Source organism: Octopus bimaculoides, chromosome 4 (genome assembly GCF_046866305.1).
Source record: "Octopus bimaculoides isolate indiv1 chromosome 4, ASM4686630v1, whole genome shotgun sequence".
NCBI lineage: Eukaryota > Metazoa > Mollusca > Cephalopoda > Octopoda > Octopodidae > Octopus > Octopus bimaculoides.
In genome coordinates this window covers 79,188,505-79,216,226 of record NC_142931.1, presented here as the reverse complement: position 1 = coordinate 79,216,226, position 27,722 = coordinate 79,188,505, and the positions used below count along the sequence as shown (strand labels likewise).

General features: G+C 38.3%; 1 protein-coding gene across 6 annotated transcripts in view; it reads right to left on the bottom strand.

Annotated features, from left to right (window-relative positions):
- Positions 1-27,722, bottom strand: part of LOC106877928 (kelch-like protein 26) — a 330,015-nt gene that overhangs the window by 100,945 nt on the left and 201,348 nt on the right. For all 6 annotated transcript variants that reach the window (XM_052967155.2, XM_089350854.1, XM_052967157.2 and 3 more), the window contains one exon: positions 25,950-26,077. In XM_052967155.2, the coding sequence (XP_052823115.1) occupies positions 25,950-25,967 (18 nt within the window). In that variant the 5' untranslated portion in view covers positions 25,968-26,077. The remainder of the gene's footprint in view (positions 1-25,949; positions 26,078-27,722) is intronic.

Sequence of the window (27,722 nt, the reverse complement as noted above, 5' to 3'; positions counted from 1 at the left end):
AAAGCCATGTCTACCATAAACCAGACTACTGTGATACACCACCAAAGAGACTGACTAGCTTTCAGCTCAGAAATTAGAAGCATTAACCTTATAAGAAATAAAGGAATATTTTTCTTTCAGTAACTCTGAATAAGAACTGATGCAAACTGCACAATCCAACATTTTCCATGCATGTCAGGATAGAAAATGAATGTAAAATGATGAGAACACAAATACATATATTTATATATACACTCATATAGATATATCTTGTTGTTTCTTGGGAGGGTCATTATGAAAATAATAATAAACACACGTGCTGAGTGTGTTTCTTAATTTTATTATTCTAGGCACAATGACCATCCCAAGACTCAACAAGATTTGTTTCAACACATGAATTCACATCAAGAATCTTGCAAACCAAATAAAAAAACAAATATATAAATATATATATATATATATATATATATATATATATATATATATATATATATATATATGATAGAAGAATGGCTAGTGAGAGCTGTGCGAGCCATGTACAGAGATGCGGCCAGTAAGGTGAGGGTTGGAAATGAGTACAGCAATGAATTCCGGGTAGAGGTAGGGGTCCACCAAGGTTCCGTCCTCAGCCCCCTATTATTTACCATAGTCCTCCAGGCAATCACAGAGGAGTTCAAGACAGGTTGCCCCTGGGAGCTCCTCTATGCTGATGACCTTGCCCTAATTGCGGAGTCACTATCAGAACTAGAGGAGAAGTTTCAGGTGTGGAAGCAAGGTCTAGAATTGAAGGGCCTTAGAGTCAACCTAGCTAAAACCAAAATCCTAATAAGTAGGAAGGTAGATAAAACACAAACCCCTTCAGGTAGATGGCCCTGCTCAGTATGTAGAAAAGGAGTAGGTAGTAACTCTATAAGATGTACCCGGTGCAAGCTATGGACACATAAGAGGTGCAGCAACATCAAAGGCAGGTTAACTAGCAAGTTAGTTTTTGTTTGTGGCAGATGTTCAGGTGCAATAAAGACTGCAAACAAACAGGAAACAACTTCTATCTCATTCCAGGGTGAAAAACTAGAGGTAGTCGATAGCTTCCGCTATCTGGGCGACCAAGTTAGTAGTGGGGGTGGGTGCGCTGAAAGTGTAGCTGCTAGAATAAGAATAGCCTGGGCAAAGTTTAGAGAGCTCTTACCCCTGCTGGCGACAAAGGGACTCTCACTCAGAGTAAAAGGCAGACTGTATGACGCATGCGTACGAACAACCATGCTACATGGCAGTGAAACATGGGCTGTAACTGCTGAGGACATACGTAAGCTCGCAAGGAATGAAGCCAGTATGCTCCGTTGGATGTGTAATGTCAATGTGAATACCCGTCAGAGTGTAAGTATCTTGAGAGAAAAGCTGAACATTAGAAGCATCAGTTGTGGCGTGCAAGAGAGACGATTGCGCTGGTATGGACATGTGGTGAGAATGGAGGAGGATAGCTGCGTGAAAAAGTGCCACACCCTAACAGTTGAGGGAACCCGTGGAAGAGGTAGGCCCAGGAAGACCTGGGCTGAGGTGGTGAGGCAAGACCTTCGTACATTGGGCCTCACCGAGGCGATGACTACGGACCGAGACCTTTGGAAATGGGCTGTGCGTGAGAAGACCCGGCAAGCCAAGTAAGATCGTTGCCAGTGCCCCTGGACTGGTTCTTGTGCGGGTGGCACATGAGATGCACCATTTTGAGCGTGGCCGTTGCCAGTACCGCCTGACTGGCTCCTGTAGGATTTTCGAGCGAGATCGTTGCCAGTGCCCCTGGACTGGCTTGTGCGGGTGGCACATAAAAGACACCATTTCGAGCGTGGCCGTTTTCGTGCGGGTGACACGTAAAAGCACCCACTACACTCTCTGAGTGGTTGGCGTTAGGAAGGGCATCCAGCTGTAGAAACTCTGCCAAATCAGACTGGAGCCTGGTGTTGCCATCCGGTTTCACCAGTCCTCAGTCAAATCGTCCAACCCATGCTAGCATGGAAAGCGGACGTTAAACGATGATGATGATGATGATGATGATATATATATATATGAGTGTGTGCTACATATATACACACATACAATTTAGTATATACATGTGTGTGTATGTGTGGTACATACACATATATGTACAATACACACATAAGTCTCTATGTGGATATATACGCGTATCATCATCATTTTATTTATATATGTGAATGTATATACATATATATATGCAGTGTGTGTGTGCATCTCTCACCCACCCCCTCTCTCTCCCTCTCTCATCAAAGTCAACATGAATTCAACAAGTATATATATATGAAAAAAACAACACAGAAACCAAGAAGTAAAAGATATAATCAATTCTTGAAATTGAGAATGTGAATGTTGGGATACATTGAATATGAATTTAGGTACTTTATCGTTCCAAACTAACTCTAAAGAAACTGATAAGAAAATATAAAATAATCTAAAATAAATAAGATAAAATGTGAAGAGAATCATGAATTTAATGAAGCACATGCACATATGTGTATATAACGTACGCTCACTAATATATATATATAGTCATATATATTTGCATATATACACAAGTGTGTGTGTATGTAAAATACACACAGATACGATATATACATGCATTCTTATTTCTGTCTCTATGTTACCATATCTCCAAGTATCTCTTTTTTCTGAACCCCTACAACCCCCCACCCCCTCCCCCAGATGGTAAACCTTTCAGATCACCTATACTGCTTGTCTACCTACCCTCACTGTTGGACTTCCACAGACTTCAACTTTGGCGAGACAGACATACCATGCTAAGGAAGCACATAATTTGTGAATCAGTCTCACAAGAGAGATTACATAGGAACAAAAGGTGTGGTCTCAATTGATAATTGTCCTTGCACTGGTATTTTCACACACACACACACACACACACACACACACACACACACACACACACACACACACACACACACACACACACATATACCCTGCACATACTGAGATAGATGGGGAATAATTTGCTTAGTTAGTTGCCTGCTGCAAAAATTTGTTTCCCATTCGATGTTTACAATTCTTGCCATAACCAAAATCATGTATACATACACACATATATACCTACATGCATGTATGTGCGTGTGTGTGTGTGTGTGTATATATATATATATATATATATATATATATATATATATATATATATATATATATATATATATTGCAGGACCAGTGAGAAATAGCAGTCATATTTCCTTGTCATCTTTAAGAATGAAAAAATATGAAAAACAGATTAGAGAACGTAGCCTTAGACACACTAAGTTTAGAAATAAAACTGAAGAGTATATATATATATATAAATAAATATATATATATATATATATATATATAATAATACAAAGAATATATATACATGTATACACACATATATGTACATACTTACATCTACATGTGTATATACATGCATATCAGGGTACAGGACGTTAGAACAATAAACTACAGACAACGGAACAAACACATAGGAAAACGGAAAGCCCCTTGGAATATCCCTTCATCAGCTGTCTCTATTCTATCTAGACGTTTCGATATATATATATATATATATATATATATATATACACATTCATTTGTATATATATACATGACGTGACTATATATGTATTCACACATATATGAAAGTGGTTGAAGAGGCCAGGATAACACATGCAAGACTCAAGAGAGATTTAAAGACGAATGTTACAATCAAGGTGAAATGACCCTTTTGTGTGCACAGTTTGTGACAGGCCATGCCTTTCTTTTGCTGGGCTCAAACCTCATTTGCAGACCCATGGAAAACAACCCTCCACTAACTATTCTGCCTATATGTCTGTGCACACCTTTCAATGCCAGCAGGTCTGCAAATCTAATGGAGGCCTCAAAAGACATTTTAAGATCCACAAGGATCAGTACTTAACTGCAACTCTTGGTGGTCCAAATTGGATATGCAAACTATGTGGGTGTCTTTTCAAAATATTGTCTGGTTTCAAAAGCCACATCAGATACCATGATGGATCTAAGGTGTACGTACAAGAGGTGGTCAGACTCTGCATAGGGAGTGGACAACCACCATATATATGAACATATATGTATTGATATATATATATATATATATATATAGAAACTCTAAACTCTGCCAAATCAGATTGGAGCCTGGTGTAGCCATCTGGTTTCACCAGTCCCCAGTCAAATCATCCAACCCATGCTAGCATGGAAAGCGGACGTTAAACGATGATGATGATGATGATGATGATATATTCATGTCAACTTAATACACAAATGAAAAAGCTACTATAGTTTCCTGATCTTATGATATTTGAACAGGCATATTTATAAAATATGCTATATGTCTCCAAGCAATCTTTCAGGTTCTGTTTATGCATTATGCATTATTTTTTATTAAGCATACAAGGTGGTATCAAAATGCTCCCGGACTAGTAATGCTTAATAAAAAATAACTTATTTACATAAGTTTTAACATCATCTTCTTCAAAATAGTCACCTTGTGCAGCAATGCACTGGTTCCAGCATTCCTGCCACTTTTGGAACCATCTTGGAAGAGTTGTTTTTCATAAGCAAGTTGAGGACCTTCTGCGATTCACTCTGGATCTCAAGAACTGTGTTAAAATGGTGACCGTTGAGCTGCATTTTCATCTTAGGGAACAGATGGAAGTCTGCAGGTGCTAAATAGGGCAAATAGAGCATGTTGTTTTTGGTAAGAAACTCACAAATGAAGAGAATTTGGTGAAGAATCCGATTCTTCATGTTCCACAGATCTAGCTGCTTTCACTAAATGTCCTCCCTCGAATGCTTTAAAGCGTTGCAGTAGCACTCTCAATTGATGGCCTGGCCCAGAGAGACGAATTCTCAATACACAATACCATTTCTGGAGGTGACACTCATGGTAGGTCTTCCAGATCACTCATCATCTTCCAGGGATGTTCTTCCACTTTTGAAGTGCCTGTGCCACTCAAAACATTGCAAACGACCCATTGCTTTATCACTGTAAGCTTGCTGAAGCTTAACTCAATGTCTCTGTAGCAGACTTCCCAAGTTTAATGCAAAATTTCACGTTGGCTTTTTGTTCCAACTTCCTGACCATGACAAAAAATGCAGACTACAGCATACATGTGATTACAAAAACACAAATTTCACAACTTGTGAAGCAACACAGCGATGTCACTCAGCCCTCTGCCTCATGAAGGTCCCTGCTAGCTCTCACTGTGCATGCAACCATGTGCTACCATCTGTTGGTGTGCTACAGAACTAGTCCAGGATCTTTTTGATACCATCTCATATTTTGTCATAAGAATTTATAAACGTTTGAAAGTGTATGTGTGTGTGTGTGTGTGTGTGTGTTTGTGCACACATGTGTATGTGCATGTATGTGTGTGTGTTCATGTGTATGCATATGTTTGTGTGTGTGTGTGTTTGTGTGAAAGTGTGTAGATGTTATGGCAGAGCTGACATGTCAAATCAAAATCCCTCATGGTGTTTGGCTCTGTACCAGGTGCATCCTTTTACAAAGAACAACTTTGTGCCTGCTTTTTGTCTCTTAATAAAAGATCTAAAAAAAAAAACATAAGTATGAGTCAAAGTACTGCAATTAGTAAAATATAATGGAGTAAAAATGCTTGAAGCCAGTTCCTACAACATGAGCTAAGTTCAATGACTAAAATGAGTAAAAGAAATATATAAAAAAATAAGAAGGAAAGAATATATTGAAAGTGGGCAAAGAACAAAGTGTTTGGACACTGACCGTTTGCACACCTGCCTTCACTGGACTATGTTGTTGCTATTGTTATTGTCATCTTCAATGGCACCATCACCACTGTTGCCACCACCACCACCACCGTCACTACTATTTCCAGCTTCCACCATCATCACCAACACCATATCACAGAGTATGATTAAATAGTAATTCAAACCACCACCTCCACCCCACCCCCACTGCCACCTTCTCCACCACTACCACCTCACTCCTTTCATTCCACAGCACTTTCCACTAGCTAACACTTGTTAGAAGTTATAATCAATGGACTTTAAAATTATATACAACTTGCACGACTCATTGCTATGAAAATATAAATACAGCAGCTCATAGCTATTTACATTTTGTTGTTGTTGTTGTCACTGTTGTTTAGTTCAAGGTCAACCATGATCAAATGCATTCCAACTGCGACCACCCTGCTTATTTCTTGTGTTTGTTTGTTTTTTTCTCCTTCTACTTCAGATTATGTATCTAGGACTGCTTCATCCAGTTAAATGATTTGCTATAAGTTAGGTTTTCAGTGCTATTTCTAGGAGACAAAGTGACAACAGAGAGCAGACACTGGTACATATTGTCAATTTTGTCTCCCATCTTCTTAAGGCAGGAGAGAGTAGGAGAATGAAAAGTATCAGTCTGAAGTGGAAGATTGGCAAAACCATAAAATCTTCAGACTGGATGACCTGCAGTATTCATTCCAGCTCTTTACATTCTGAGTTCAAATCTCACTGTGGCCTACTTTGATGATTGATTTAATTCTTTGCTTAACACTACCACCTGGTCCTTGGTCAAGTCCCCTCAGTATTTGTCTCAGCTCTTTACATTCAGAGTTCAAATTTCATTGTGGCCTGCTTGGACAGTAAACCTAATTCATTGTCCAGTTTAACACAACCACCTGGTCCTTGAGCAGGTTTAGTCAAGTCCTCTCCTCTGTAAGCAATCAGGCCAGGCTTCCATTTGAAGTCACTTTCCACCCTCTCTCCCTCTCATCAATCTCAGAGGCTCTGTAAAGGGTCATGGGTAATGCCTTCACTCTAAACTAAAACATGACCCCCACAAACTATAAACATTGTCCGTTTTTAACCACTAGGTAATGGCAAAGTTGGGTGTCACATATTTTCTTTGCTTCGCAGCATGCCATTAGGTTCTTTTGAAATGAGTTGGAAAATACCAGTATATCACCCACCCATCCCAACTACTCCAGCTTCTCTCACCATCATTTGCTACTGTCAAATCTTGCCCCATCTCTAAATGTCTCCCCTCACATTCTGATGGCACATCTATTCTGTATCATTGATACTCCCCTCCACTGTCTCCTGTGAGTATGTCCCAATGTATCTCCAACACCATCTATTTCTCTCTCTTTCTCACTCTGACTGTCTGTCTTTCTCTTTAACTCCATCTCTCCTCCCTTCCCTTTCTTTTCCTACTGGGAGAGCCAAGTATTTCCTTCATAGTAAGATACCTATTTCTATCCCTCTATTATACTCTAACCTCTCACCTGGCACAAAGTCACTTCCTTCAGTTCCACTCCCTCTGTCTAGCAAGTCACTTTGTGACCCCACTTATGTTGGTATCATGTAAAGAGCGCTAGTGCTGGTGCCACATAAAAGGCACCCAGTACACTCTGTAGAGTGGTTCACATTAGGAAGGGCATCCAGCTGTAGAAATCATGGCAGAGCAGAGAATGGATCTGGTGTAGTTCTCTGGCTTGCCAACTCCTATCAAACTGCCCAACCCATGCCAGCAAAGAGGACAAACATTATATGATGATGGTGATTATTATTATTATTTAGAAAACTCAAGTATTTCTAATGCACTACACTAGTGCATGTGCATTCCTTTGCAGTAAAGTATGATACATGTGCTCATCTTTACCCTGCTGCATGGCACTGAGGGTAAGTGTCTTCGACTATAGCCCTAGGCTGACCAAAGCCTTGTGAATGGATTTGGCTGACAGAAACTGAAGAAACCTGATGTGTATATAGCAATTCAATAACAAAAAACAAAATCAAATCAAGATCAGCAGAAGTCCAAGGGATGTTCACACTAGACCCGTCTCCAGATTTTGGTGTCTGGGGGTTGGGGTGCATCAGAATATTCTGGGTGAACACTAATTTGTAATTACGCTGAAATGGAGTTTCAAAATAAGTGTAACACTGTAAATCTGAAGGTGCACCATTAAATAGTGAGGGGGCTGTGCCATCCAGTGCACCCCTTTAGTGACAGGCATGGTTCACACTTACTATTGTAAGGCAGATGCTTAAAAAGGAAAACAATTATAAAGTAAAAGTTATACAGTGAAAGTATAATATTTCAGACATGCATGAGTGTGGGCATATGTGTGTACACACCCTTGTTTTGACATCATGATTGTAAATGACCATCACTACCATACAAGCAATGTTTCCAAGTAAAACATGTCTGGCTATGGAGGAATATTACCTTGCGTGTAAACAAACAGGTGGGGGTCGGTGACAGGAAGAGCATCTGGCTGTAGAAAATCTGCCTCAAGAAATTTCTTTTAAGCCATTGCATGAAAGAGTAGATATTAAGTGATGATGATGATGATGATAATAAGGAGGGTGTTCCATAACACTTATTAGTCCTTTATTCAATGTGAACATGAGAGAAAATTACTAGTATAATAACTGACAATCCCTGTATTAACACAGTATACAGATTGACAAACCTTTTTCTTGCGTTGTGTCCAGCTGTGACAGAATACTCTTTGTCAACAATATAGTGAAAAAATGGTCAGATAGTATAAAATAAATTATGGCTGATAGCATTTTATGGATACCATAAAACAGAAAATGCATAATATCTTATTAATTATTGTTATACTTGAGGATGATCATACTTTGCCAATTAAACACATGCACAATATATTTGATCTTCACTTCAGCTTTCTCATTATTATTATTATTTTAGTTTCTTTTATTACTATTTTAGTTTCTTTGTCAAAAAAAAAAATAAAATAACAATAATAATAATCCTTTCTACTATAGGCACAAGGCCTGAAATTTTTAGGGGGAGGGGGCTAGTCGTTTCACTGGTACTTAATTTTACCGACCCCCAAAGGGATGAAAGGCAAAGTCGACATTGACAGAATTTGAACTCAGAACGTAGCGGCAGACAAAATACCATTAAACATTTTGCCCAGCGTGCTAACGATTCTACCAGCTCACCATAATAAAGCTGAAATGAAACAATATATAGTGCATGTGTTTAATTGGCAAAACATGACCATCCCTAAGCATAACAATAACTGTTTCAACACATGATTTCACATCAAGAATCTTGCAAAACAAATACACAATCTTATTAACTCTTTAGCACTTAAACCCACCATATCCAGCCAAAATATTCAATCTGTTTTATGTTAAAACTGACCAAATCAGGCCTCCCACGCCTGACCTCCAATGTCATGCTAAGGAGAAGCAATCACATCATTGGAATCCCGAAGCTGCAAGATAATACCAGATTAATTCAAAACCACATGAATAAATGAGCATTTGGTAGAGTAATCTGAATGCTAAAGGGTTAATTATTATGTTTGATGAAAGTTAGGACTTCCAAATATTTACAAAAGCTGACGGTGTACCAGCGAAATGTAATTGGTTGTGATTACTTCAAAATTTCAACACTTAACAAATCTTGTGCACCCTGCTGCAATTTCCGTTGCATACTCCTGCTGGTATACATACTCTTAGTTTGAGAACCTGACAATGAAGATTCCTTACCACTGTTATTTCTTTATTTAGCCAAAGGTGAGCTTTGACCCAACAGACTTACGATTATTAGTATTCGATCAGTGACCATCCATTATTTTTTTCAGACATCGTACATCAAGGATTACACTATCCAGCATGTCCCTGCTTTTAAGACAGTGGGGTGCAGTTTGAGGGAGATATGGCTGTTTTATTTTATTTTTTTCTAGCAAGCCAAGCAATAGTGGTTGTGGTGGCAGTAGTGCTGATGTCAGTGGTATAGCTATAGTGCTGCTGTTGGGTGATGGTTAAGGAAGTGGTAGTGTTGGTATGACAATGACAAAGGTGGCGGTGGTGGTGGTAGTGTTGGTACTAGTGGTGATGGCAATAGGGAAATATGTGTTGGTGGAGGTGGTATGGTGGAGGTGGTATGGTGGAGGTGGTATGGTGGAGGTGGTATGACAGTGGGAGTAGCAACAAAGAAAAAGAAAAGTTGCCCCACCCCCACTGCCCTCCTCCCACCACCGCCCCGCCTCTGTCAAATACAAAAGGGGGGAAAAAAAGAAAAAAAATTGCCAAGACAATGCTGTGTCTGTATTTTGTGCAGTTCAGTAGACACTGTGTGATTGGCCTTGGTGAAAAAAAAAAAGATAAAAGGATTGGTGTGGAGGTACAGTGGGTAGTGGGGGGGGAGGGCAGTTGCAATGAAGGGTGGTTGTGGGGCAGGGGTGGGGGATTTGGAGGGAAGTGGTGGTGGTGGTGGTGGTGGTTGTGGTGAGGACAGGTAAGAACAAATAAAGAAAGAAAAAAATAATAAAGGAATGGAGCGAACATGGATGACATCAGCTATTACAACAACAACAACAGCAACAACTATTACTATTAACACCACCACCACCACCACCACCACCACCGCCTTTGCTACAGCTGCAACAACAATAACTACTATGACTACTACTACTACTACTACAGCTGCTTGCAACAAAATTAACAACAGCAATTACTACCACTACTACTACTACTACTACTACTACTACTACTGTTACTGCTGCAGCAACAGTAATGGTAACTTCTACAACTATTAAGGACAACAACAGCAACAACAGTAATAAATTACATGAATGCAAAGGAATGCTATACAATAGACACATCCTAATACCATCTGCAACACCAACTACTACAACATAGACAATCGTGCAATTGTGTAGAGAGAGGTTCTGTCATTGGTCTGTAGAGGTTCCCTCGCTTTACTTCTTTTTTTTTGTTAGAGGCAGTTGTTTTTATTGTTGAGTAGAGTGCGATTATGTGCACATACACACACACGCATTTGTACGTGCATGTGTGTGTGTGTGTGTGTGTGTGTGCGCGCGCGTGCACGCGTCGGGGTTGTATTTGAGGATGATTATATCTAGAGATATTTGAACTTAGAATGCAAAAAAAAAGGCTGGAAACAGATACTGCAAGACATCTCAGCTGAAACTTTAATATCATCGTCATCATCGTCATCATCATCATTGTCATCATCATCAACATCATAATCATCATTATTGTCACTGTTGTTTAACATCCACTTTTCCATGCTTGCATGAATGGCTTGAACTGAATTGTCGAGACAGATTTGCTATCTATGGCTGGATGCCCTTCCTATCACTCACCTTCACCTTGTTTGCAAACAAGATAATATTTCTTCATGACCAGACAGGTTTTCACAGAATACTGGAAGTGAATGATATTCATTCACAACAACAATCACATGATGTCAAGACAAGGAGACACAAACCTACATACTCACACATACACACATATATTATCCCTAGCTCTCTACTGAACCCTAGATCTGAGATTTTCAGCAGTTGCAAACATATACATAAATATATTTTGAAGAATTGGAACATTCTGCTTATATCTGATTAACTTGTTGATATCTTTCAAGCCTTATAATTTAAGGTCTAAGGAAGATAACTCTTTTATGTTTTTTACTTTTTACATTTTAGTTTTTATTTCTTTGTTTTCCTTTTTTTTTTAGCCTTCTGCATTTTCTATATACTGCCTTCTCAGCTTTTTTGCGCTTCACTGATTCAATTTTTTTTTTAGTTTGTTATGATATCTGGTTTGTGCTTGACGAATATGTTTGAGATATTTCTCAACATATGAAACTATTAGCAGCAATTAAAGACATGTCTTGTGTCTTTTAAATAGATAATATATATAAAAGAGTAAAAGAATATAGGTGTGTGTGTGTGTGTGTGTGGAGGCACATAGCTGAGTGGTTAGCGTGTTGCATTCCCGATTGCGAGATCATGGTTTCGATTCCCAGACTGGATGTTGTTTTGTGTTCTTGAGCAAAACTCTTCATTTCACATTGCTCTGCAATCATTCGTCATCTGACATGTGGCACACGGACATTTGATCACAATAAACAAATCATTTGTGTGATTGTTCAGCAAGTAATTGCTGAGCCCGCATACGTTGTCTAATGATGGTAGAGTCATGATGTGTGTGTGTGTAAGTGTGTGCATATACCACAGACCAGTGATTCCTTTTATTTCAAGATGATCTGAGTACATGGTACTGAGAAGCCACAATAACGGTGAAATATGAAGTATCAATATCTACCATTCTCAGTGATTCCGAAAGTGAGTTGTTGTGTATCATCTGTGACATTTGGGTGGCCTTTCACACTCAGTGTTGTGTAAGAAGTCTTCCCTGAACACACTAACCTGCAGCGAATTTAGCATATAAACAAAACACATACACTATTCATGTACACCTGATAATGTTATGTGTATATATATATATATACATACATATATATATATATATACCCATGCTGGTAGCACATAAAAAGCACCCACTACATTCCTGAAGTGGTTGGTGTTAAAAAGGGCTCCAGTTGTAGAAACATTGCCAGATCAGATTGGAGCCTGGTACAGCCTCCTGGCTGGCCAGTCCCCAGTCAAACTGTCCAACCCATGCCAGCATGGAAAACGGACATTAAATGATGATGATGATGATGATATGTATATATATATATAAACACACACACACACATGATGGGTTTCTTTCAGTTTCCATCTACCAAATTCACTCTTGAGGCCTGATGTTATAGTATAGCACAGTTGCCCAAGATTACCATACAGTGGGACTGAAGCTAAAAGCATGTAGTTGGAAAACAATCTTTTAGACCACAAAGCCAAGCCTGCACCGAGCAATACCACTAATCTAACACACTTTATTTATTGACTACCACAGGGAAATCCAAACTCAGAATAAAAGGATCCAAAATAGATACCACAAGGTATTCTATATAACATTCTAATGAATATACTAATTTTCCACCATCCTCAGCACGTTGTATGTATATAATTTATTCAATCCCAAGAATAATGAAAAAAAAAAATTGGTACTCTGTCAGTTACAGCGACAAGGGTTCCAGTTGATCTGATCAATAGAACAGCTTGCTCATGAATTTAACATGTTGGTGGCTGAGCACTCCACAGACATGCACTCTTAACATAGTTCTCAAGGAGATTCAGAGTGACACAGAATATGACAAGGCTGGTCCTTTGAAATACAGGTAGTATTCGCTTCTGCCAGCTGAGTAGATTGGAGCAATGTGAAATGAAGTGTCTTGCTTAAAAACACAATTGCACCACTAGGAACTGAACTCATGGCCTTATGATTGCAAGCCAAATACCCTAACCACTAAGCCATTTGAATTAAAGAAAATAACAGGAAAACTTAATGCAAATTCTAAAGCTCTAATATTTCTTCAATAACAGCTCCTAATTTTGACACAAAGCTAGCAGTTTTGAGGGAAAAGGGTTACTTAAAACCACCAATCCCAGTAGATGCTTGATGCTTTATTTTATTGACCCAGAGAAATAAAAAGATTGAGTTGATGTTGGCAAGATTTGAACACAGAATGTAAAGAGCTGGAGAAATACTACAATGCATTTTGTCTGACCCTCTTATGCTTCTGTCAATTCACTGTCCTTTTTAATATGCTGTGCGTGAGAAGACCCGGCAAGCCAAGTGAGACCTAAATCCAAGGCCTCTGCCAGGGGTGTAGCCAGCCCACTTATGCATACCTTTCGTTCATTGGACACTAAACTCCGCTTGCGAAGACCTGTTGAGGCAAGTGAAATCGAACTAAATTTGATGACTAGTACCCATGCCAACATCGTCTCCTTCATTGGACATGAAACTCAGCTTGCGAAGACTTATTGGGGCAGGCAAAAGCGAAATCGGGATAGCACCTGTGCCCAGCGTCGCCTTTCTGGCACTTGTGCCCGTGACATGTATAAGGATTTTTGAGCAAGATCGTTGCCAGTGCCCCTGGACTGGCTCTTGTGCGGGTGGCACATAAAATACACCGTTTTGAGCGTGGCCATTGCCAGTACCGCCTGACTGGCATTCGTGTCGGTGGCACGTAAAAGCACCCACTACACTCTCTGAGTGGTTGGTGTTAGGAAGGGCATCCAGCTGTAGAAACTCTGCCAAATCAGATTGGAGCCTGGTGTAGCCACCTGGTTTCACCAGTCCTCAGTCAAATCGTCCAACCCATGCTAGCATGGAAGGCAAACGTTAAACGATGATGATGATGATAATGATGATGAACAACAAAAGTAACAATAACTACATCCATGAAAAACCAACATGTGAGCATCTATGTGATTATCTAACTTGCTAGAAATACAAGCAAAACTGTCCTGCAAATCACACCCTCCTGTCTTAAAAAAAAAGGAAAGACGCATCACATAATGTCGGTCTAGATACAATATGTCTAAATAAAAGACAGGATAATCATCAGTTGGAATGCCTTTAATCATAGGTCTGCAGACTCAGTGCTGACCTAGGGCTAAACAACAGCAACAATAATGACAATAACTATAATAATTTGCAACAACAATGTGCAACTGCTGACCAATGTAGAAAGATCATGCACTAAGACTGTGCATTTCAGTGCTATTGAAAGTATGCACATAGCTGTTTAAATATAGCTGCAGGGCACCAAGTTTGTTGCAGCTGTACCAGTTGTGTGTTTTTATGTATTTGTACATATTTGTAAGTGATTATCTGTGCATACATGTGTTGGTGTGTATTTCTGAAGGATTATATACACATATATTTGTATATGCATGTGTATATGTGTTTGTATACGCATGTGTATGTATGTGTGTGTGTATTTGTGAGGGGTTAAGTGCATATGTATGTATATATGTGTGTGTGTGTGCATTTGTGTGAAGGATTATGCGTGACTGTATTTGTGTGAATATGCACAAGATTATGTCTCTGTGCATATATGCATATGCATATATTTTTGAGAGATTACATGTGTTTATAGATGTGTGCACACTGGATGGAGATTATGTGTGTGTGTGTGTGTGTGTGTGTGTGTGTGTGTGTGTATTTATGAAGCTGTATTTATGCGTGTAAGGAATTATGTATATATGTACATATGAGCAGGCTAATATTTGTGTGAGTGTGCTTGAGTGTGTGTATTTGAGGGTAACTATGTCTATAGATGTTTGTGTTTGAGCGTGTGTGTGTGTGTGTGTGTGTGTGGCTGAGTAGAATTAGAATTATGGAGAAATGTGTGTGTTTTTGTCCATGCACCACAGTAAGTGTATTCATATTGCGTATATGTGTGCATGAGTATATTTTTAAATGTGTATGTGCACGAGTGTGTAATTAGAATGTGTGTGTTTGTGTGAGAGAGTGTGCGTGTGCACATGTGCAAGTGTTTGTGTGTGCATAATGAAACCGTGTGCACATGTGGCAACCTCCAGGGATAGAGAGAGGACAAATCCTTCTACATGCACATATGCATTTTTAGCATGTGCTTTCATGTGTGTATGTGGGTGTGTGTGTGTGAGAGAGAGAGAGAGAGAGAGAGAGTACATAGATTAAGCCAGAGCCTAATGGTGAAGAATTTCACTTGGCAACTATGAGGCCCCAGGTTCAATCCCACTGTACAGTACCTTTGGCAACTTTTCTGCCATATCCTTAAATTTACCCAAGTGTTCTCAATAAAATTTTGTTGACAGACAGACAGGCACTATGTTGCCAGCTGGACTGTACATGCTATTCAAACAACCACTCTTACCATATGCAATGTGTACACTGATTTTGCCTGAGGATTACATGAAGAATGAAAGTGTTGGGGAAGTACTCAACTACTGATGCTCCAACACAAAGAGTTGGTATTTGGTATACAGATTTTATGCATTAATGGCCTTACCATTCATGATGAACCCATGAAGAGAATGCAATTGCTCAGTAAATAGTATTCATCCAAATCCTGACAAACCTTTTTTAATAATCTCTCTCTCTCTCTCTCATATATATATATATATATACTGTGGTTGTCTGCTCCTTATGCAAATTTGACCACCTCCTGTACCTACACCTTAGAAACACCATGGCATCTGATGTGGCTTTTTAAACCAGACAATGTTTTGAAAAGACACCCACATAGATTGTATATCCAATTTGGACCACTGAGAGCTGCAGTTAAATTCTGATCTTTATGGATCTTAAAATGCCTTTTGAGGCCTCTGTTAGATTTGCAAACCTTCTGGCATACATTGCATTGAAAGGACAGCTCTTATTATAAACCATTCAGCAACACCATACTGTAGTTTCAGTGCCAACTAGACTACAGAGCAAGGGACAAAATTGAAGGCCTTTTTCTGGGTTGAAAAATGCAAAACAGAGCTATTAATTCTATTCAAATTGTCTCACAATAAACTCAATGTGTCATTTGACACTCTAGTTCAAACGAAAATTGCATTTATCTAAACAGTCCCTCATCATGCACTAACTTTGATACAAAGTTTGCTATTTTCAATATGTATTCACCAGTTTGAAGCCTCCACAAACTGTTCCTCTCCAGGAGAGAGGGACATCCTTGCTCTGGCATTAATAGACAATGGCACAGGTATGTTGATGCTGAAGGGCAAGCAAAAAATATCTGCTGTTCAGTACATGGAAAGATGTGGTGAGGTCAAGTGTAAATATATTGGGTTTTACAGATAGATTGCATGGGATTGAATAGAGAGAAGGAATATTATGCTAGCCATCCGACAGACATGTCTGATCAAGGCTAGCAAGAAAAAAATAGATTTTTAAAAAGAATAATAACAATGATGATATTGACAATGACAGATTAAACCTGTACATATTAAGAGTCATATGACCAAAGAGTAGTGCAATGGCCATTACTGCTGGGATTAGCTTAGATCCTACATCAAAGTGCAATAATTAAGAAGATGGAATAGAAGAGGAGAGAGAGAGAGCAAAGTTAAAAGAGTGAACTGTAAAGAGAGAAAGGGAGACAAATGAGGAAGACAAAGTAAACATAAACATATTTAACAAAGATGACCACTGACTGCAGCAGTGTTGTTGTTGTTGTTGTTGTCATTGGTGGTGGTAGTGATGGGGATGGTGGTAACAGTCATGGTGGTAGTTGTGGGGATAATGGTCAAGTTGATGGTAGCAGCAATGGAAGGAAGTAGTCATAGTGACAATGATGATGATGATGATGATGATGATGATGATGATGATGATGATGATGACATTGTTATGGATGAAGGTGTCGGTTGCAATGGTGGCAGGTGATGACAAGTGATGGTGAGGTTCATGTTAAAGGGTGGTGTTGTGAAGTTGGTGATGATGGTGGGAGGTGGGGGGGGGGTATTTTTAGTAGATGGTTGAAGCAGACAATGACAGCAGGTGGTGGAGGTGACAATGACAAGTGGTTGTGTTATGGTGGTTGTAGTGGTGACTGTGACAAGGTGATGGTAGTAGTGGTGATTGCAATGATGATGATGATGGTGGGGATGATGACAGTGACAGTGGTGACTGCAATCCATGGTGAAGGTAGTACAGGAACATCAAATGTAATGACATGTCCTAATAGTTATTAAAGCCCCAAGACAACAATGGAAATGTGCAGACACCCCCCACCCGACCAGATACCTCAAGCCACACCTGCAATTTTACACACATACATACATCCACACATACACATAGGACAATGAGGGAGTCTCTGTGTGGTCATAGCAACCAAATCTTCTCAAATCACATCTTGCTGTGTTAGAAAAGGACACATTAGAAAATGTAGACCTGTGTTTCCGTACCCATAGGGAAAAGACAGGATGGTCACGGCTGGAATGACTGTGTCTATTTACCACAACTGCTCTAGACTAAACAACAAAAACCTACACACACACACTGCATCATCGCTCTTATCCTAAATCACTAACAATACTTAGGCTATAAACCACAATTTTATAACAAATATAAAGCATGAAATGATGTTGTGATGTTCATGCATTTCTATAGATGGCCAGCAGAGTATGATGACCCAATCTGCATTGAACCAAGGATCAAGACTGCATGGATAGATAGATGAATTGATGAATGGATCAATCATCGCAGTTTTCTTTGAGTTTGTTGTTTCTACATAATTCCTAATCACTAATTCCAAATGATAAGATTCTTTACATGGTTAGACAACCTGCTTTACACAATAGCAAACAGGGCACTAAAATAGGACACTAACATAATGTGGTCCCAAGTCCAGTACATATTGGGAAAAGAGGGTATGGTCACAACTAGAACATTTCAATTATTATGGGTCTGCTGGACAGCAGTTCACATGAGTTAAAAATCAAGAACAAGAAACAACAATAACAACAAACCAAAGAAGGAAATCTCTCAGTGGTTTGTTGGCATGCTAGAAATTGCAGTTAAATCTCCTTCAAATGACACTATTGTCTATAAAAAGAACAGGTTAAACGATGTGGTTTTTGTGTTCCCTGCATATAGAACAAAGATGGAATGGTCACAGGTATGCTGGGTCAAGGTTGACCTGAGGCTAAACAGCAACAGAGTAAATGAAGGAGTCTCTATGCAATTGGTTTATCTGCTAGAAATGGCAGTTAAGGCTCCTACAAATCATACTTTGCTTTCTTTAAAAATTAAAATAAGCATACATCTGATAATGTGCTCTTGGATGCACAGAGACATGATGGCCATAGTTTTAACACCTTCCAACTACCACTAATGAATACCATGCAATATAACTGGTGCTCCATTGGCTACAATGAGGAGGGTTCCAGTTGATCCGATCAACAGAACAGCCATGTGAAATTAACATGCAAGTGGCTGAGTGGACATTCCACAAATGCATACCTTCAACGTAGTTCTCAGGGAGATTCAGCATGACACAGAATGTGACAGGGATGGCCCTTTGAAAAACAAGTACAACTCAGTTCTGCTAGCTGAGTGGTCTGGAGCAACATGAAATAAAATGTTTTGGCCAATGACACAATGCACCACTGGTTTTCAAACTCATGACCTTATGACCACGAGCCAAATACTCAAGCCACTAAACCACTATAACAATCTCACATAACACACATTAGACCACTTAAATCCAGTATCCCACAGTCCAGCAAATATGCTGATCAGACATGATTTGAACCTGACAGCATTAGTTATAGTATCTCCATCTACAATTAGAATGGCGCTGTTAGTAATGCTAAGCTGCTAAACAATACTCTCTCTTTACTTGTTTCAGTCATTTGACTGTGGCCATGCTGGAGCACTGCCTTTAGTCGAGCAAATCGACCCCAGGACTTATTCTTTGGAAGCCTAGTACTTATTCTATCAGTCTCGATTTGCCGAACCGCTAAGTTACGGGGACGTAAACACACCAGCATCGGTTGTCAAGCGATGTTGGGGGGACAAACACAGATACACAAACACACACATACATATATATATATACATATATACGACGGGCTTCTTTCAGTTTCCGTCTACCAAATCCACTCACAAGGCTTTGGTCGGCCCGAGGCTATAGCAGAAGACACTTGCCCAAGGTGCCACGCAGTGGGACTGAACCCGGAACCATGTGGTTGGTAAGCAAGCTACTTACCACACAGCCACTCCTGCACCTAAAAAATCAAGTCTTTTGGTGGTACAGTCCTGGCTGCCTGCTAAGCTCATTTCTGATATTTAGCTGGGTTTTGCCCTTCAGAATATCAAGAGACTAATGACATGCAGCTTATGGTCCTACCGCTAATAAGCATGAAACACTTTCTATGCTTGAAAAGATGGAAATTAGACAGTGGAATGCTTTTGAATGCAGTGTCAGTATTATGAGATTGGATCATTAACTATGTGTAACTTAAATGTAGTTATCTACACAGATACACATATATACATACACATATATGTGCATATAACTATATATACATATATATAACTATATATATATATATATACATATATATGCATATAACTATATATACATATATATAACTATATATATATATATATACATATATATGCATATAACTATATATACATATATATATATACATATATATATACAACGTTAAACTAATACATCCTGTTGTTGTTTACACCACCTGTCCTCGTCTGTTGTTGTTTTGTTCGTAAATTCTCCTACATATAACTCTCTCTCTCTATATATATATATACAGATATACATATAACTATATATATATATATATATATATATATAATATATTTATGTGGAATATGGAGCAACAAATACAAGAAGAAGCAATTACATAACCTCCACATAATAAAACAATGGCTAATTAGCTCAACCGAATTGCTTCTTCTTGTATTTGTTGCTCCATTTTCCACTTAAATATAATTATAAACTACGGTTTAAACAATAAATTACCTGCCTCTGGATACCCTCTAACCAAGACGGTACCCACACAAGTAATTCCCAGGAGTGCCTCCAGATTTAAACATCCCCTGGTTGCTTGGATACTTCAGACTACCCCTGAAAAATTGAAGGAATCCTATCATTTACCTATATATATAATATATACATACATACAACTATATATACATATATCATCATCATCATCGTTTAACGTCCACTTTCCATGCTAGCATGGGTTGGACGATTTGACTGAGGACTGGTGAACCAGATGGCTATACCAGGCTCCAATCTGATTTGGCAGAGTTTCTACAGATGGATGCCCTTCCTAACACCAACCACTCTGAGAGTGTAGCGGGTGCTTTTACGTGCCACCTGCACAGGAGCCAGTCCAGCGGCACTGGCTACGATGTCGCTCGAATGACTTAGCACGTGCCACCGGCACAAGTGCCAGAAGCGCGACAACTATATATATATATATATATATATATATATATATATATATATGTGTGTGTGTGTGTGTGTGTGTGTGTGTGTGTGTGTGTGTGTGTGTGTATATATATATATATATATATATACACACATACAACTATATATATATATATATATATATATATATATATATATATATATATATATATATATATATATATATATACATATATATACATATATATATACATATACATATACATATATATATATATATATATATATATGGTCACACTTCAGAAGTTGAGGGAACATGGCTACGAAGTTCTTCCTTACCCATTTTATTCCCCAGAGCTTTCTGCTACTGACTACTACTTTTTCAAGCACCTTGATGATTTCCTGCAGGAGAAGGAGTTCAAAAATCAAACCGCTGCTGAAAGTGCGATCAAAGAGTTCATTAGCTCCAGAACTCCAGATTTTTATGCTACCAGAATAAACAAACTTGTAACTCGTTGGCAAAAATATGTTGACTGTAATGGTAACCTCATTTGATGAATAAAATTTCTGCATTGTTGAAATATATTGAGATGAATTTTATGTTTCAAACCATCGCTTACTTTTTACTCGGTCTGACATATATATGTATGTATGTATGTATGTGTATTTCCATGTTTGCATGTGTCATGAAATTCACAGAGAATGACTTTTCTGCAGCTCAATGTCCTTCCTGCTACAAACCCTCACCTGCTTACAAGTAATGCAATATTTCCTCTCGACAGGATATGATTTTACAGAAAACTGAAAACGGAGGCTCACTTACAATGATCATGTAATTTCAAGAGAAGGAAACACATTAACACATACATCTATATACGACAGGCTTCTTTCATTTTCCATCAACCAAATCTACATGCAAAACTTTGGTTAACCTGGAGCTATATTAGAAGACACTTGTTCAAGATGCAATGCAGTGGGATCGAACCCAAAACTATGTGGTTGCAAAGTATAGAAGTGTCTTCTGCTGCATACCTGAGCTGGCCAATGTCTTGTGAGTGTATTATTTTGTAGACAGAAACTGTGCAGAAGCTTGTAGTAAAGTATTGTTCCATGCAAGGTTATAGAAAATAGACACATGCCCAGAGTGTCATATAGTGAGATAGAACTTGAAACAATGAGGTTCCAAAGCAATATCCAGGATCCACATATCTGTGCCAGCACCTATGTGTGCACTTGTGTACGTTATTATCAAGAGGTTGTTTTACACTGAGTGTGCTTCCTCTCACTAAAAACCTTGCCTGTTAGGGATCTCTGTTAGGGATCTCTGTTAGGGATCTCTGTTAGGGATCTCTTATTCCACACATCTTCAAAAGTGCGAAGCCAAGCAGATGATTTGCTGGGAACAGAAATGGCAACAATATCACTGCTCAGCGATTTGTGGAGAAGCAAGTACAAATGTAAATAGCAGCAGACAGGATTTTACTGCTTCTCTTTACCAAATCCACTCACAGGGCTTCAGTCGGCTCAGGGCTATAATAGAAAACACTTGCCCAAGACCACAACACAGTGGGTTTGAACTCAAAACCGTGTTGTTAGGAAGCGAACGTCTTTACCGCAGTCATATCTGCACCTATTCATGCGTATATGCACATACATTATAAAGCTTCTGATTTTGATAGTTGAGAGTTGTAATGGGATTTTGTTTGCTTCATTTCCTTCTTGTCTTCACAAATCCAGCACATTCAAAACCCATGTGTCCCTACCATGCAGTTGTCCCCTTCGGAGACAAGCATCATAAAATCTGCCCTTCATTTCGAAGGGAAGGCCCTTCGTTACTAGACAATCACTCTCTGGACTTCTTCCAATCTGTTCTAATGCTGGTTACTAATTTTGCAGGATGCTGTGAGAGAGAGAGAGAGAGAGAGAGAGAGAGAGAGAGAGAGAGAGAGAGAGAGCAAGAGAAAGAGAGCAGGAAAGAGTGAGAGAGAGAGATCCGCCACCACGGCCACCATCTCAACTCTACCACCAATGCAATCACCATCACAACATCAGCCACCACCATCATCACCATCAACTGCTATGATCATCAACACCACCACCACCACCACATGTGCCCAAACTACTTCTTTTTCTTCTTGCCGCTCACACAATTATCCACGCTGTGGAGCTCTTGCAGTGCAGCAGATTAACAAGGAGGGTACAGTTATCCAGGAGGAGTTGGTGGGTGGGGAGGTGCAGAGGGAGGGTGGTCATTCACGGAGTATCACGCCCTGCACAATTGCACTCCGCCCCACAAAGTTTTACATGAAAGGGTCATAAACAGCATTTAATGCTAGCATTAAGAGTGCATTTAAATCACTGGAGCAGACATCAAAAACATTTCGTAAGCCACATAGTGCAAACTTTGGTAAGATCAAGAACAGTAGTAGCTACAACAATGACACCAGCAGTGACAACAGCAATATGCTTATTAAATACTGCTTTTCACTGGGAGAGAGAGAGAGAGAAAATGATGAGTTGATGTTGATTGATTATTCTGCAGCCTGTTGACTAAATGGAACACACTTGTAATTGTTAAAGTTATTGTTGTTTAGCTTCATCTCAGCACCAATCCAGCAGATATACGATCAAAAGTATTTCAGTCATGACCTTTCCATTAAAAAAAAATCTTTTTTTTTTTATTTAACACGTGTAGGTATGGTTGTGTGGTTAAGAAGTTTGCTTCCCAACTATGTGGTTTCAGGTTCAGTCCACACTGTGTGGTACTTTAGGCAAGTGTTTTGTTCTATAGCCCCCAAGTCAGCCAAAGCCTTATGAGTGGATTTGGTAGAAGGAATCTCAAAGAAGCCTGTTTGTGCATATTTCTTTTGTTTGTTCCAATCATTTGAATGCAACCATACTGGAGCACCACCTTAAAGGGTTTTATCAAACAAATCAACCCCAGGATTTATTATTTGTAAGCCTAGTACTTATTCTATCGGTTGTTTTTGCTGAACTGCTAAGTTATGGGGACATAAACACACCAACATCAACTGTCAAACAAACATAGACACAAAGACACACACACAAACATATAAATATATACATACATATACATATATACAACAGGCGTCTTTCAATTTTCGTCTACCAAATTCACTCACAAGGCTTTGGTCAGCCCAAGACATGTGCCCAAGGTGCCAAGCAGTGGGACTTAACCCAGAACCATGTGGTTGGGAAGCAAGCTTCTTACCACACAGCTAAGTTTCTATTTCCTTGTTTGCACATCCTCATTTACTAATTACAAATAATGGCTTCATTTGGTTACATTTCATCACCAAAGCTCATCTATCAGTTTTCTTTTAATATGTCATGGCATTTTGCACAATCTTTGTAAACAAAAGTTTCATTCATCTGGTACCATTTGTTTTCAGTTCTCCAAGTAAATATGTCTGGGTTGTTTGTTGTTAATAGATTGGGAAATTATTACCTCACTAGGAAACAAATGTGAGTTCACTACAGGAAGGACATCCAGCCATAGAAAATACTTCTCAAAAACATACTCATCTGAACGATACAAGCATAAAAATGCGGATGTTAAAATGACAATAATGATGATTACTTAATATCTCTTCCATATCTTTAAACTTTTAACTGCAAAATTAAATTTCATGGTTTATTCCAGTAATGATGTTAAATATCTACCAAAAAAACTAGAATTAGTATTTTCTGCAAATCATGTTGCCTCAACAAACTTGAAATATCACAACAAGAAATAGTTCAAAACGTAACATTCCCCAACAAAAGATAGACTGGTATATAAAACTGTTTTGCACAGTTAAGGGTAATGAAATTTTGAGTGGATATATATCTACTTTCCACAGTAAAATGGTTAAGATGATATTGGCCTTAATATAAACAATATATGGCTGCTATTTCTAGGGAGCTGAGAAACCACAGAGAAACACTCTAGTTGACTTGTAATTGCTGTTCAGTCCCAGTTCAGCAGAATTATGACCAAAGACATTCCACCCATGGTCATGCCTTTTTTTAATTTTTTTTTTACATATATCTAACATTACATTATCCAAAGTGTACTTAATGTTTTCAAGACAATGACAGTATTATTTGAGAGCAATATGGCTGTTTGTTCTAGCAAGTTGTGTGACCACATAGTGACTTCCTCGTTAGTGGGGTAAGATATGTTGCTATTGTTATTGGTAGCAAGCTGGTAGAATCATTAGCCCACCAAAAATAAATAAATAAATGCTTTACAGTTCCAGCTCTTTACATTCTGAGTTCAATTTCTGCTGAGGTCATCTATGCATTTCATCCCTCTGAAGGTGATAGAATAATGTGCCAGTTAAGCAAGCACAATTGTTAGAACACCAGAAAAACATGAATAACAAAATTGGTTCCAGCTCAGTGCATTCTCACTGAGTTCAATTCCTACTAAGGTCAACTTTACATTTCATTCTTTTAGTATAAACGTACTCGTCAGAAAGACTTGTGATGCAGTTATTATTGGCACAAAAGAAGTTTAGCTGAGAAGAGTATGAATTTACAGTGCACATGTCTTCATTGTCTTTGACAAAAGCAGTAGCAACTGATGGGAAATATTTGTCAATGAGAATCAAACAAAGTTTGCAAAATCGGTTTGCAAAGAACTTACCGTTTTGCTCCATAGTACTCGCTCATATTAAGAAAGAAAAAAAATGATGACATGATAACTGGAGATGTATTATCTCTTTTCTCTACCTTTCAATCACTCATACAATGACCTTTACTGCTCTGAGAAGTTAGTTGATTACCATTGGTGCCCAAGCCTGAATCAGTATACCAGTCATGAACAAACTGCAACCCATGGGACTTTCTGCATGTTATGCCTAATGAAAAATTATCTTGAATATCTAGTAGTACGGCCTGTCTGATGATAAGCCATGTCTCATGCCGCCTGTTTCACAAAAAAGGGTGCTATACCTGCCTGCACTACTCTTTCCTCTTGTTGCCCATATCAAGTCTCCTATCCACTTCTTCGCTCTCTCAAGCATTTCTCTAACAACCAGCTTTTCCTAATCTTCCCTCCTTCTCCCAAACCAGCTCATGTTTCCTCTGAAATTCCACTCAACTCCTTCAATCTTCACCATGGAAGATTTTTATTTTTTTTATTCTTTCTTCTTCAGTAGTCAACTTGCATTTATACAAGATCAACATGGACCACAGCAATGTCATCAGCTTAAGGAATGGGGTGAAATGCAAATACCATGGATGCAGTCCCCCCCCCCCCTTCAACATCATAACAAAATCATTTAAGAAACAAATAAACAACAGCATAAGCTCAACTTACCAGTCTCTTTGTGTCCATAGGGTAAGATATGTTTTAGTATATTCCTTCATATGAAAATGCACTACTGTAATTGGTATCCATGGGGTTGTGAGTTCAAGTTGCAAGCAAAAGAGTTTTCAAAGCAAAATCTGGAAGTAAAAGAAAGACAGAAAGACAAATAAGAAGAAAATATATAAAAATACATAAAGGCAAAATGCATACATCTGAAAATATATATATGTCAATGTCATCCTAACATCCACTTTTCCATCAAGTTCTGCTTCATCAAGTTCTCAAGAGAGAACTTGATGAGACAGATTTTATACAACCAGATGCTCCCTCATATTGCTTACCCTTACCTGTTTCCAAGCAAGGTAATATTTCTCCATGGCCAGAAGACTGGAAACAAACAATACTGCTTGTATAACAGAGATGTTTGTTTACCATCATCACAGGATATCAAGACAAGATTATTCACTCACTCACACACACAGAGTAAAGTAGTGTTGTTTTCATGAAGCATTGTCTCATGTATATTACCATCATCATCGTTTAACATCAGTTTTCCATGCTGGCATGAGTTGGATGGTTTGACAGGTGCTGGGCAGCCGAAGAGCTGGCCAGGCTTCATGTCCATTTTGGCATGGTTTCTACAGCTGAATGCCCTTCCTAATGTTTTTAATTATATCATTTTTCTCAAAAACAAAGCCAAACCAAAGCAATTTTTAAAAAAATAAACAGGTTGATATTTTAACCTGATATTTCAATATTTCAGGATAAGGACCCCTTCTTCTGGATATCTTTGGAGAAAAGTTGTTATTCGCTGATTTTTCTGTTGTTATTAATATGTCATGTGTATTTCTTAATTAAAAGAGTTTCCAATGTTTCTTCCTGGATATCTTGGGTGTGATATTTCCGTAGATGTTTTTTGATGAAGAAGCATTAGTACAGAGGTGTTCTTTAATCCATATATGTAACTGTCTGTTGGTACTTCTGACAGAAGTACTTTTAATTAAGAAACACACACCACATATTAATAACAGATCAGAATAGCACATGACTGATTGGTTATTATAGTAATGCATATCAAATACACAAACATACTACAAGACTGAGAAGTCACCAAATACCAACTTTTCTTCAAGGATTTCCTTAGGATGGGGTTGTAAACCTGAAATATTAAAATACCAGGTAAAACTGTCAACCTGTTTATTTTTATTGATTGTATTTTTTGGCTTAAAAAATATCAAAACATTTATACATATATATATATATATATATATATATATATATATATATATAAATCAAAAAGATGGATAGAGAAAATCACATCTTTAATTGTTGAACTCACCATACAAAATTGATTAGTTTTTTGTTCTTTTTGTATGTGTTTGTGTACTAGAAATATTTTCTTAGTTCACCTTGAAAATATTGTGTTAACATGTATTTACGGATAAATTAATTTGAATATTTTCTGTATCTAAATATATTGATACAACAGAAACGATCATCAGCTTCGTATGGTGAATTCCACAATTAATTATGTGATTCTCTCCATCCATATTTTTGTTGTCTAATACTTTGAATTTCTCAAAATTCTTCTAAATGATATTTGGATCTACTTGTGTATTCTATTTGCATTTACTAGTGTCTGATTGTTGGATATAGTTAACCAAAAGCGTTTCAAACTGAGTGCTTTATTGATACCTGCCTATATTTTTGAATCCCTTTTTCTTCTTCTTATATATACATATATATATATTGTTGTTGGCACTCCGTCGCTTATGACGTCGA